The sequence below is a fragment of the Vipera ursinii genome (genome assembly GCF_947247035.1).
Source record: "Vipera ursinii genome assembly, chromosome: 3".
Classification (NCBI taxonomy): Eukaryota; Metazoa; Chordata; class Lepidosauria; order Squamata; family Viperidae; genus Vipera; species Vipera ursinii.
The window spans coordinates 87,964,338-87,978,150 of NC_139516.1; the positions used below are offsets into that span (position 1 = coordinate 87,964,338).

A 13,813-nucleotide genomic window follows, 5' to 3' on the forward strand; every position below is an offset into this window, starting at 1 on the left:
CCGACAGCATGCACAATCACGTCCCCTCTGGTCCATGGAAAAACCACGGAACCGGTCCTTGGTGCCCAAAAGGTTGGGGGCCTCTGGTGTACAGTACTGTTATCCTCTGGCCCTTTATTTAAAGTGTCTTTGAAAATTTGATCTTGGAAAAAAATTGATACCTTTTACTCAATATTTATTTTCTTGCAGGTGTATTTTTGCACATTGTTGCTGATACCCTTGGAAGTGTTGGTGTAATCATATCTGCAATACTGATGCAGAACTACGGTTTGATGATTGCTGATCCAATCTGTTCGATGCTTATAGCTCTGCTTATTGGAGTAAGGTAAGCATTTTAAGCAGTAAAGGTTTAGAATCACAGCGTTTAGAACTGTAACAAATACCACTGGCCTTGTTATCACTTGTTCCAGCTATAACAATTCTGTTTTAATTACTGTTGTAACCAAGCTTGTTTTAAAGAATCATCAGTATTTTTTTTCCCTATCGGTATTTTTATTTCTGTCAAGTGCCTGAGTCACAACTGAGTTACGTGCATTTGTTGCATTACTAAAAGAACCAGAATGATCTCAGATTCAGTGCGTAGTTTGCCTTTAATTTTCCAGGTGCTACATAAAGATATACATAATACATTTGCTTTAGTATGAGGTCACTTTCTATACAGAATTTGTGTTTATGTAGCGTTGTGTTTATGTAGCGTTGTGTTCAATCAAAGAAACAGTAGAGGTGATCTCATAGGTACAAAAATCATTCAATAATCTGGCAAGGACAGCAGTAGATTTATCATGCATATCAAGTGCTGACATTCAAAAATGGGCAGGGCCATCCCTATTTTGGGAGAGATTTTAATCTGGGATTTCAAGACATTTGGTTGCTTTAACACTTCATTGTTGTATGTCAGTAATAATGACATTTTTGGCAAGGCAACATAATTTTTAAGTATTCTACATGGATACAATATATTTAATTTTAAAATGAAAAGCTTCTGGTTTAGTTCTGAAATACAAATTTGCCAAAAGTTTTTTTGGTAGGCCAATGCAATTTATTTTTGTCATTTAGGATTAATGTACATATTATGTCTTGACTGCCTTTTAAAGGCAAGTTACAATTATACTATTTTTGATGGTGATCCTATAAAATATAAATAACAGTTTATATATGGGTTTGTTAATTTATTGGTACAATTTTAAGTTTTCTTTTTTTGGAGAATAATTCAGCTCTTCGGACTACTAATAATGGCTTTGGCTACACTAGTTGTGAAACAGCTACCCATTATGATTGCATTGGATTTAAGGCTGGGCAAGAAATAAATATTTTTTCTTATTATATTTTTTAAAAATACTTATATTAAGTAAGGTCAGTGGTGGGATTCAGCCGGTTTGCAGCACTTCGGCAGAACTGGTAGCTAATTTTTTGTTACCTGGGCCCAGAATGGACTTCTGGAAGCGGCATCCACACAGAGAACTGGTTGTTCACATGTTTGAATCCCACCACTGAATAAGGTAATAGTAGAACCTTACATCTTTATAAAGCTGCTTGGAATTACCAAAAGAAAATCATATGCAAATCATGTTTTCAATGGGAAGTATACTTTTGCCTAATTCCTGAAATCTCGATTCACATTTTTTAAATAGCTACTTCCATTTCTCATTCTGTAATTATTTTTTATTGAAATAAGCTAATAGGCCATGTTATCCAATAACAAAAGAGCTGTAAAATTATATTACGTATATACTTGAGTATAAGCCGACTCGAGTATAAGCCGAGACCCCCTAATTTTACCCCAAAAAACTGGAAAAAGTTATTGACTCAAGTATAAGCCGAGGCTGGGAAATGCAGCAGCTGGAGGCTGGATCCCCCGAAAGACGTCTCTGCTGAGATGAGAGAACAGGGTGGCAAGCCACGGAGAGAATGGGGCGGTGGAGTGCTCCGCCGAGAGAATGGGGCGGTTTGCTGTTCTCTCAGTGCAGCAAGGCAGAGGCTGGATCTCGCGAAAGAAGTCTCTGGCGAGAGAATGGGCGGCAAGCCTCCACCACCCCATTCTCTCAGCGGAGCGCTCCACCGCCCCATTCTCTCGGCAGCTTGCCACCCCGTTCTCTCATCTCAGCAGAGACGTCTTTCGGGAGATCCAGCCTCTGCCATGCTGCACCGAGAAAACAGCAAGCCGCCCCATTCTCTCGGCGGAGCACTCCACCGCCCCATTCTCTCGGCGGCTTGCCACCCCGTTCTCTCATCTCGGTGGAGACTTCTTTTGGGGGATCCAGCCTCTGTCGCCCCCTTTTCTCAGCTGGGCTCTGCCGAGACGAGAGAATGGGGCAGCAAACCGCTGAGAGAATGGGGCAGTGGAGCGCTCCGCCGAGAGAATGGGGTGGCTTGCTGTTGGCGCGGTGCGGCGTGGCAGAGGCTGGATCCCCCGAAAGAAGTCTCCACCGAAAGAATGGGCAGCAAGCCTCCACTGCCCCATACTTGGCGGAGCGCTCCACCGCCTCATTCTCTCGTCTCAGCGGAGACTTCTTTCGGGGGATCCAGCCTCTGTCACCCCCTTCTCTCAGCTGGGCAGCTGAGAGAAAGGGGCGGCAGAGGCTGGATCCCCCGAAAGAAGTCTCCGCCGAGAAAATGGGCGCTGAGACGAGAGAGGCAGCCCCTCTCTTCCAATTTCTAGTTAACATTGCTAACGCTTCCAAGCTTTTGAAGAGAAAGATGTTGCAAGTAAGACTAAAAATTCTGTCTAGCTTGTGAAAAGAACCCCTACTTCTTTTAAATTCAGCTTCAAGAAGAAATATATAGCCCATTTCCATGTGGTCTGATTCTGAAAAGACCCTGAGCAGAGGAATAAGTCTTGGGCTTGCATATTTTTTGTGTATTGCACAAAGAACATTGTATTGCATTAGCCCATCTGTTTAAACAAAGTTTGGGTGAACTGGCCTTCAACTTAATTACCATTATGCTTTGACTCTGCAGACTTCCTGTATTTTGATAACAGGGATTGGTTTAAACTGTTCATTATTACAGTTTAACACTGAGAACAGTGAGATCACTCTGTTTCTCCAGCAGAGCATTTCCAGGCTGTAAAATAGAGGCTCAACATTTGCTAGATCATAAATTCCATTTGGTGTAAACATCAGACTGCAAACTGGTGAACCACACATGCATACTGCTAAACATACTGCATTTGCTTTTGCAAATTAGAAAGAAGGTAGATTAATGGCATAAATGAGTAAGTAGAGAGATTGTGGTGCTGAACTAAGCATTCATGGTAATTGAATATGAGGATTTCTTTAGAAGGATACTTCAGGTGAAAACATATATGTCAGCAAGCACATGTAGAGAATTGATTGAAAAAAATTAAAAATAATTACATTCTCTATACACTATTGCATCAGCATTTTAAAAAATGGTTGAATTTAAAGTTGGGCATCCAAATTAAATCCAAAGGATACTTCTCAAACTCAAAATCATGTGCTTATGACTCTTAGTTTTCTGCTGCAGCTTTTGTTCAGAGGCTGAGTCAATGTATATAGTGCCTTCTCTTCTATTTTATCCTACAAGGCCGTCCTGTGAGTAGGTTGAGTTGAGAGACAATGACAGGCCCAAAGTCATCCAGTGAGCCTTCATGGCTGAGGGGAGACTTGAACTGTGACTGCCTGTGCTTGGTTCAGTACTTTAACCACCACACTAGTTCTCTTTTTTATCTTTAGTGAAATTTCCTGTTCCTATGGTCACGGTGATAGCAAAAACCTTTTCAGATGCAAAAACTAATGAGAATTACCGTATTTTATCTTTTGCACATCCAGGATTCACTATTAGCAAAAGATAACCAAAGAACCAGAATGAGCAAAAGTTAAAATATCTTGCCACCTTGTCTTGTGATAAATCACTACTTGACACACTAGTTTTGGGAAAAATACTAGATATTATGAGTAAAATTAGCTTTTACCTATTAGTTTCCTGGCCAACAATTTGAATGACATAATATAGTCCAGCCTTCCATAGTCTAGATGCTCTAGTCCAGGGGTGTCAAACTCAATTTCATTGAGGGCCACATCAGCATTGTGGTTGCCCTCGGGGGGCCTGGTGGGTATGGCCAGGGTGGGCGCGGCCTACTGGGTGGGTGCAGCTGGAGTGTGTATGGCCTACTGGGTGGGCATGGCCAGTTCTACATCATTGGCATCAAGGGTGCCTGTGGGGGCCTGGGCAGGAGTGGGACAGATCTGGGGGTCTCTGGCAGAAGGAGGGTCTCTGGGCCAGGGCCAAGGCAGCAGGGACCGTTCCCTCATTGTTTCCAGGATGGCTTCAGGGGCCACATGAAACCACTTTGCGGGCCGGATCTGGCCCCCGGGCCTTGTGTTTGACATGTCTGCTCTAGTCAGCATCCAGACTATTCTGGAAATTGAAGCCCACACATCTGGTTGACACCTTGATTGGAAAGCCGCTTTATGGACAACACACTCAATCTACTGTAGGACACAGTTTTTATGCCAGATCATTAGGTTCATCACTTCCGTTTGCACTGCATGTGTGTGTGTGAGAGAGAGAGAGGGGGGGGAAGTACACAGGTAGTCCTCAACTTACAACCACAATTGAGTCCAACATTGCTGTTGCTAAGCGAGAGAGTTGTTAAGTGAGCTTTGCCCCATTTTACGACCTTTTTTGCCACAATTGTTAAGTGAATTACTGCCTTTGTTCAGTTACACAGTGGTTAAGTGAATCTAGCTTCTCCGTTGACTTTGCTTGTCAGAAGGTCACAAAAGTTGATCACAGGATCATGTGATCTGCAACCGTCATAAATATGAGTCCGTAGCCAAGCATCCAAATTTTGATCATGTGACCATGTGGATGCTGCAGTGGTCGTAAGTGTAAAAAATGGTCATAAGTCACTTTTTTCAGTGCTGTTGTACCTTTGAACAGTCACTAAATGAACTGTTGTAAGTCAAGGACTACCTGTATAAATAAGATCAGTTTGGATGACAGAATGTCAACTGTCAGGAGAACTAGCCCAATTGGATCCAAGACTAAAATTTCAGATATACAAGTGCCTTACCATCACTGTCTATGTTTTGTTGTCCCATGTCTAGCTGAAGTGATAGATTATGCTTTGAATGACTTAACAACATATATTTGTGGACCTTCTATGGCAGAGGTGGAGAACCTATGGCACGTGTACCAGAGCGGGGCACTCAGAGCCCTCTCTGTGGGTATGTGCGCCGTTGCCCCAGCCCTGCCTCTCCCTGCGGCCCCCTCCTCCCCAGCAGCCCCCCGGAGGAGAGTGGCCCCTGGGAGCAGCCCGCGTGGAACAGCGCAGCCAAGGACATGGCAGCCGGGCAGCAGGGACAAGACTCCGCCCTTGTGCTCCCATCATGCGCAGATGATGCAGGGCGCGGGCAGAGGGTGTGGCCACCATGTAACTGCTGGACCACCTGGGCGATCTGCTGTGGTGAGCCACAGAGGCGGTAGGTGGCCCTGAGGGCAGGGGGGAGGTTTGGGCATTCGGTCTCTAAAAGGTTCACCATCACTGTTCTATGGCAAGAAGGGAGTATATGTTGCAAGAAGGGAGTATACGTTGTTTCATAGGAGGTAGTAAAATATTGTTTTGGAAGCTGGCACAGAATGTCTTTCCTATTTTTTACATTTATCTTTTCTGAAAGTCTGAAGTGTAATAGTTTCATTCACCACGGTATAAACTGGAAAACTTTCTATTATCTTATTCTATAGAAGATTTCTCTTTTCTGAAAATGAAACTTGATAGGGTTACATCCCTTGGTGTTCATCTGGCAAAATAGTATCTGCCATTGCAATTTAAAATAAATGTATTTATTTGTGATAGCTGTGCCTGGGAAGTATAAGGATTCATATTGTGTTTCACTTGTTCTTTTTATTTGAAAATATGATAGAAAGGTAGTAACCAGAAGCACATAAAAATACATTGATTTGGGACTCAAGTGTTAGAAAATGTTTTTATTCAATTTTCTAAAGATGTGTCCTAGTTCTTATATTGCTTTTGTAGGGTTCATATTGACATAGGCATACTTTTTAAATCTTGATTAACTGATTAAGAATTCTAGTCAAGCTGTCCTGTCATTTTAACAACATAAAATGGGCAATAACTCTGCCTAGAATTCAGTACTAGTTCACTTCTTGCAACAAAACTTTTAAAAATCAATCTTTTTGATTAAAAATAATGTCCATCACAGAAAAGGAATTTGTAAAGAGCATGCAGTGATGGAAGTTGTGGTTCATAGGACACTTGATTCCGAATGCCAATTTGCCTAAACTCAGTGTTTCACTTTAGAGTAAATTTAATTTTCCTGTTAGAAACATGCAGTTGTTTTCATGTATTTATTCAGTGGTGGAATGAACTAGCTTGAAAGGAAATTATTTTGAAGTTTAACTGAGGCCTGTTTTTAATACAGTAGAATGGTGGTTTTTCCTGCGTAATCAGAAGAGATTGTTTTCTTTAAAAAAAATCCGTGCCATGTAAATTGGTCAAGTTAAATTTCCATCTTTGGTTTGGAAGTAATGGCTCATTCTTTTCCACATTCTCCACTTTTTTGATCTGGGTCTGAATTTACATTAATACATTCCAGATATATTTGCTGTGATACATTAGTGCCTATAACAGCAGAATTAGGCATATAACTGTATGCTACATGCCATGAAGTGATGTAAATATGGCAACTCTATTCCATTATATCCTTACGGGTGAAGATCTGCAGTGGGAAAACTCACAGGAAAGCTGTATTAATGTAGTTGCTCATGGCTGCAGTTTTGGAGGGAGGGCTGCTTATGGGATCTGTGAGAGTGTACTGTGGCTGCTTAGTTCGGTGCCAAACTATGACTACCTGAACAAACATGCAGGTATACATCATGCAAAGATTTGGTTCATATATCATTCTAAGCTAGGGGTAGGCAACCTTGGCTCTTTTATGACTCATGGACTTCAACTCCCAGAGTTCCTGAGCCAGCCATGCTGAGGGGAAAGAGAGAGGTTTCCAAGCTGAGCCATGCTGGCTCAGGAATTCTGGGAGTTGAAGTCCACGAGTTATAAAAGAGCCAAGGTTGCCTACCCCTGGTCTAAGGCATCACATGTGCTTTTGATTTTAGCTTAGCACGTTATACCAATCCTGCCATGATAATGTCTTCCTTTCCTTGACAGAGATAGTGTGTGCTTTGTTCTGTTAGAACTAAAGTGCTATTGTGAGAGATGGTGCCCACCGAGGGGGAGCTGGTGTGATGGGATTTCAGTGAAGGGGCAGTTTTTTAGGAAGGTGGGAGCAACATTTCCAAAAAAGAGAGTGAGACAAAAGGCAGCACGACCAAGAGGCAAGATAGGAGACCGAGCAAGAGAGTAAGGATAGCCATCCATTACAGTGAGAGTAGTGCGGGTTTAGTCTGGCAAGATTCTTTTCTACTGCGTGTAAACCAGGGGTCTTCAAACATGGCCCTTTTATGATTTGTGGACTTCAATTCCCAGAATTCCTCGGCCAGGCATGCTGGCCGAGGAATTCTGGGAGTTGAAGTCCACAAGTCATAAAAGGGCCACGTTTGAAGACCCCCGGTGTAAACAAATAAAAAACTGAAATCTGACTGGGTTGCTGTTTGTCATTCTTGGGCTTAGCCTGACGACTATGCATTGAATTTACCCTACATACTACGTTTTAATTCAGGTAAACCTTAACATATAACTGTAATTGAGCCTGAAATTACAGTCCTGAGTTGTGGCAGTTGTTAAGTGGGTCACCATGTGACCATGCCCGATTTTGTGACTTATTTTTGTGGCGGTCATAAAATGCAGCAGTCATTAAAGCAACGTATTTTAGCCAGTGGGTGTTTTTTGTCGAAAACTGCAAGCAAATATCAGTTTTTGGCAATACATGCCAAAAAAATATAGCACTATAACAATGTTGTGTCAAACATTTCTTTCTTTTATTGCCTTGGTCCACATTAAGTGGCCCATTAAACTTTAAAAACTTAATAATTCAAAATAAAGTCCCTGAAATGAACATGCATAGCTCTTAAGAAATATTCCTAATAGGGTAAAATATTTATCGTGGTATTGTTTACTTTGATTTGGATGAACAACAAATAATTACAAAGAGAAATTACAAGTATCTACTATCTCAGATTTGCAGTTTTACAGTATTCTCAGGACTATTTTTTTAAAAAATATTTTTTTTACAATTTTTAAATGTGACTTTAGAAATGGAAGAGCTTTCAAGAACCTTTATTTAACAGTCTACGTTTTCCATGAAAAAACTCCCAAACTTCTGGAGTAATCAGTAGCATGTCCCCATGTTACACACATTCTCTCTCTCTCTCTCTCTCTCTCTCTCTCTCTCTCTCTCTCTCTCTCTCTCTCTCTCTCTCTCTCTCTCTCTCCACACACACACACATTTTTCCACATTCTGAGGTGAAATTAGTCCCATTAGTTTGGTTGGTAAGATGCTTCAAGGCATGCAGGCAATTTTTCCTTTTCCTATAGTGCTTTGTTCCACTGAATAGGACCAGAGTAAAAAAGGATAGGCACAAAGTATAAGGATTAAGGATGGACCTCCTCACCCACTTACTTTATTCTTTAGATATTGTTACAGTTATTTCACATTAGATTTAATGTGCTGAATTATTTCCTTTATTGGGCTGAATATGGTGGAACATCTCTCCTTATCGTGCAAACTGCTTGTGACTTGAGGAAAGCCACTATTTTTCTTTCATTTGCATTTTAATCACAGTAGTAAAATAATTCAAGGATTCCTGCAGTTTACCTCTCCGTTGAGTCATATTGTTTTAATTTGTACACTGCTTTTCTGCACACATGTGCTTCAAGCAGCTCATAGGGTAAGGATAGCTACACAGGACAGGAATATTTCTCGGATCTTTATTAAATGAAAGTATTCTCCACTTTGGACTTGTGAGCATATTTGGAATTTTGAGAGCATCTTCTAGATATTCTTTTAGGTGGGAGCTTGCATGTGAACAAAACGGCTGCTCTGAATGGGCATTACAAAACACCTTTGAAATCAAAGGCAACTTTAGTAGGTTCACTCTACTTCATCTATCCCAGGGGTAGGCAACCTTGGCTCTTTTATGACTCGTGGACTTCAACTCCCAGCCTGGCTCAGGAATTCTGGGAGTTGAAGTCCACGAGTCATAAAAGAGCCAAGGTTGCCTAACCCTGATCTACCCTTTCAGGATGCTTTCTTTTTCTGGGTAGTGGGCATACACAGTCAGCACTCCATTGTAACCCTTATCATTTTTGTCTTCTATGAGTGTCCGTGAAAGGCCCAGGGACACTCTGGGAATAAAGATTATGCTAAGCACTAAAGCTCACCCTTCGCTTTGTGAGCTTCCTTCTTGTTGAAAATAAAAAGAATCCAGAGCAAAATAAAATCAGATGGACAAGGGAGATTTCTGTAACTATTATGTTGGAGATCCAGGTAACACACAGCTTGGAACCAATTAACTCCAAAAACATAGAGCAGCAATACAAATAATACCTTTGATATATGAAAATAATATTTTAAACTCAGGAAAAATAAAATCTCCCAAGAGGAGGGGGGTTGATTGTGACTTCATGGCCATGCCTAAATACTTTTCCTATATGGAAGTGGTTTACCATTACCTCCTTATGGGATGCTTTTTTGACATCCCAATCTAACTATAATTATGGACATTTTCTGATGTCTCTCATTCAGTCCTAAACTAGATCCAGCCTTTCTTTGCTTTTCAAGATCAGCCAAGGTCAAGCATACGAGTAGTATAAACAGTTATACCACAATATCCACAATATTATCAGTTGTTTAAATATATAAGCCAAAATAGCATCTAATATAACTTTCCCAATGCAGTCATATATTAATAAGCAGTATAACCACCAGACTGTTATTTGCAAGTGCCAAATGTGGGAAAACTACAACCAGATTGCTTACAGTTGTTGTTAAAAATGTTGTATGCAGAAATAACAAAGGAGTCTTTGTTAAGCATTGCAGATGGGCTATCTATGCACTTTCTGAAAGTAAAATTCTTTACATCTGGATAGGTCCTTCTAGGACATATCAAGACTTGCAGCACCCATGATCTAAATGACCTCAAAAGGCTTATGAGATCATCTAGATAAAGAGGTTTAGAATTGATTTTGCAGTTCTTTGTTTCTAAAGGAATAATTGCTCTGATTCACTTTTTCCACATGTTTCAGCTGAACTTCACTTTAAGTCTTCTTGTATGGCTCTGCTTTTAAAGTCTTGAAATATTATTAAAACGAAGAATAAAATAATTTACTGCAGAGGGTAATTCTAACTGCTAAGCACATTGATTTGTGCTTTAGATTGTAAGCCGCCCTGAGTCTTCGGAGAAGGGCGGGATATAAATGGGATTAAAAATAAAAATAAAAATTCTACCCTCTCTTGGATCCCACTAAACCTCCCATTAACCATCTGGCTCTAGGGAAACTAAATTTTCTTTTCTTTTCAAAGAGTACTTACTTGCCTTCGTGTCCATGCCATGGTAGCCGTAAATAGATTAGGCTATTTGGATTAAGGTCCTTCTCTGTTCTGATAGTTGTGGAAAATCACTTGGTTGGCTGGCAATCAATAATCTCTTAGCCTTATAGAATTCTGAGGCCTTTATTGGTGTTAAATATTCATTTATCACTTTTCCCACAGAGAAAGTATACACAGCTAATAGCGCAATAATGCTGATGTTGAATGGTTAATTTCCATTATGGACAAGCTTGTAGTGGGAAATTATCATGTGAATAATGTTTACAGCATAATTTTCTAATTCTGTGCATATACCAGCCTTTTGAAAAGAAGGTATTACGAGATATATGGAGAATTTGAAAAATTTGAAGGTATAACTTTTCTGCCTAAGAGCTTTGTCTCTAATTCACTTTCTTCCCCCTGGATATTATTTAAGCCTTATTTTACCTTTATATTTCTGATGGTCCTAAAGTGGGATTAAAGCTAGTAATGAAGTGCTTAATCTGGATAGGAAACTACATAGACTTTTCATCCATTTTATGGTGTTATTAAAAAATTCCAAACCAGACCTCTGAAGATTCCTGATAATATTCCAAATGTAATAAATACTATTGCGAAGTCACGGCATTTGATCCTAATCGTAATAGTACCAAATTGACAAAATGTGCATCATGATGTGACAGCACAATCGTTTTGTATTTGCAATGTGATATCGTACACAGGTACATAAGTAGTGAAGTTAGCATAAGAACATAATGTGTGTTGTGTTGTACATCCACACTCCACAGATAACTGTGGTGAGGTCAGTATTCCTGATATTAGGGACTTAAAATTCTCAGTATTCTGAGCAGTGCAGCTGTATATGATCTGTGATTCTAAATCATTTGTCATGGGAATTGTGGGTCTCCTCTGATACCTCAATATGCTTATTTTACCGTTGTTGAATGGAGCCTTTAAATTGTTTCCAAATGCTTCCTGCTTGAGCTCTGCTAAAATCCCTGGATTCCCTTATTTCAAGAAATGCAGAGATGGCTGTTTTAGACAAGTCATTTAATTATGGCTGAACATGTACCTATTAATTTCGTTCTGTGATCTTTCTCCTTGTGTTGTCCCCTACTTGCACCCCTTTCCTTATTTATTTTGGATTATAAATAAAACTTTTTCTAAACCAGAAACAGAAGCAAGTATCCTTTTTTAATAATGTATATATTCTCTATTTTGAGAGTTGTTTTAGCTATCATTGTAACTGACCCTACAGAGCCATCGTATTTCTTTTTTCTATCTGTGTTGCCATTTTTGTCAAGCACCTGAGTCAAAATAGAATTGTACATTGTTGAATAGTAGTCTCAATCCTCTTTTTTCCCCATGAGAAATAACCCTAGTTAATAAATTTGAGAGAGAGAGGGGGGGGATGGCTATTTAGGATATGTAAATTAATCAACAATGATTACATTTGGGCAATTCAGTTTTAGCATAATGTTTTGAAAAGAGGTGGTCCTCAAATATAACTACAATTGTAAGTGGAATTTATGTTGATAAATGATGCAGTCGTAAAGCAAGATGTTGTGACCACATTGCTTACCGACTACAATCCCAGCACTCCCGACTGTTGTTAACTAAGAATATCTCTTCATCAGAATGAACCTAATTCCAGTATGTTGTATTCATCTGTCTGTCTATATATCTATCTATCAGATAACTTTAAATAATATTTCTAGTGTTGTTCCACTCCTGAGAGAATCCATTGGAATTTTGATGCAGCGAACGCCTCCTTCTCTAGACAGTGCTTTGCCTCAGTGCTATCAACGGGTAAGTTATAGTATTTTGATTGGTTTGCAATACACACCTCAAATAGAGCAGCAGCAGATGTTTAACATCTGGAGAACACCTGTCCTCCAGGAAAACATATTCAATTCTCTTAGTAAATGAATAAACCCTAAAATTAACAATTCTTATCTGATGAAACAAATTTGTAAAAGTGGGCAATTTTCATTCTATACAAATTGAAACCTCATTCTCATAATTGTAGAAAGAATCAACAAACAAGTAACATTAATGACCAGACTAACTTTCAATTTTGTACGCCAATACAGTTTTCCGCAACGTGATACTTGCAGATGTCTTTTGGACCTTGGCAGGTGGTCTAAAACATCTGAAGGCAAATTATGTTAAAAACATTATTATCAGTTAAGATTGTTAAGTTATAACCCTGTTCCTCATACTGTATAGTTTTTAAGCCTTAATGCAATGTGTTTATTCTGGGGTTAATGTGAGAATGAACATAAGTTTTGTTTAGGATTTTGTGCAAAGCTGGTTTTATGATTGTTTTAATAACCTGGGATTTTAATAGTGTACTTAATAGCTTGAAGGAAACTTTTTTTTTTCAGGAACAGAAATTGGGAAAAGAAACCCTGTCTTCAAAATTAGACTGAGACTGACTTACTATATTTGGTCTTAAAGGAAAAAAATAATAATTGGACATTTTTTGAGGGAATTCATTTTGCTTATTATGTAACAGAGTACATAGAATTATTCAGGGTTGGGATTAATTGGTTCTTATAAACCACTCTGTTAAAAAGCAGGAAAGACTAAAATACTAAATTCTGTATTTTAGGTTCAACAATTGCAAGGAGTTTACAATTTGCACGATCCTCATTTCTGGACTCTTTGTACTGATGTTTACATAGGGACTTTGAAACTGTTTGTAGCTCCAGATGCTGATGCAAAGTGGATATTAAGCCAAACTCACAACATTTTTACTCAGGTAAAATTTGCATTTGTATACCTAAGTTATAAGTTACGATCCTGCTTTTAGCAACTGAGGAAAATTTCATTAAGGTATAACAGTTTTTAACCTGTTAAAAATAAAGTTGGGATATAAAGTTCAGGATTTGCAAGAAGCCTTATTTATGAATTTAAATTCTGTATTAAATTCTATTTACACTTATTTCTAGATAGATGCTGTTTAGCTTTACAAATATAACTTTTCTGTTGAGTTTTGGTCTGTGGATCACTTCACAGGGAGTAAATTTGCCTCTTTTGTTCTGGGTTCCTGGTAGCTTCACATTTGATTCTTCTCAAATCTTTGGCAGTTAATGTGCATCTTTTTTTCTTGACACGTTTCTTGCGACGCTGTTGACTATTTGCAACAAAACATTTGATAGTTCTGTAATCATGCCCCAATGTCTTAGCAATTTCAAGGATCCCTCTGAAAGACTTTTTACAATGTTTGACTTTTCAGAGTCAGTTAAATCTCTTTTTTGGCCCATTTTGCCTGACGTAAAGAAGCTGCCTAATAATTATGCACACCTTGATATAGGGTGTTGATCTCGTTAGGCCACACC

General features: G+C 39.2%; 1 protein-coding gene across 1 annotated transcript in view; it reads left to right on the top strand.

Moving 5' to 3' along the window:
- Positions 1–13,813, top strand: part of SLC30A7 (solute carrier family 30 member 7) — a 34,309-nt gene that overhangs the window by 17,450 nt on the left and 3,046 nt on the right. Inside the window, exons 8-10 of the mRNA XM_083358492.1 lie at positions 190–325; positions 12,188–12,278; positions 13,084–13,233. Coding sequence (XP_083214618.1) covers positions 190–325; positions 12,188–12,278; positions 13,084–13,233 — 377 coding nt within the window. The remainder of the gene's footprint in view (positions 1–189; positions 326–12,187; positions 12,279–13,083; positions 13,234–13,813) is intronic.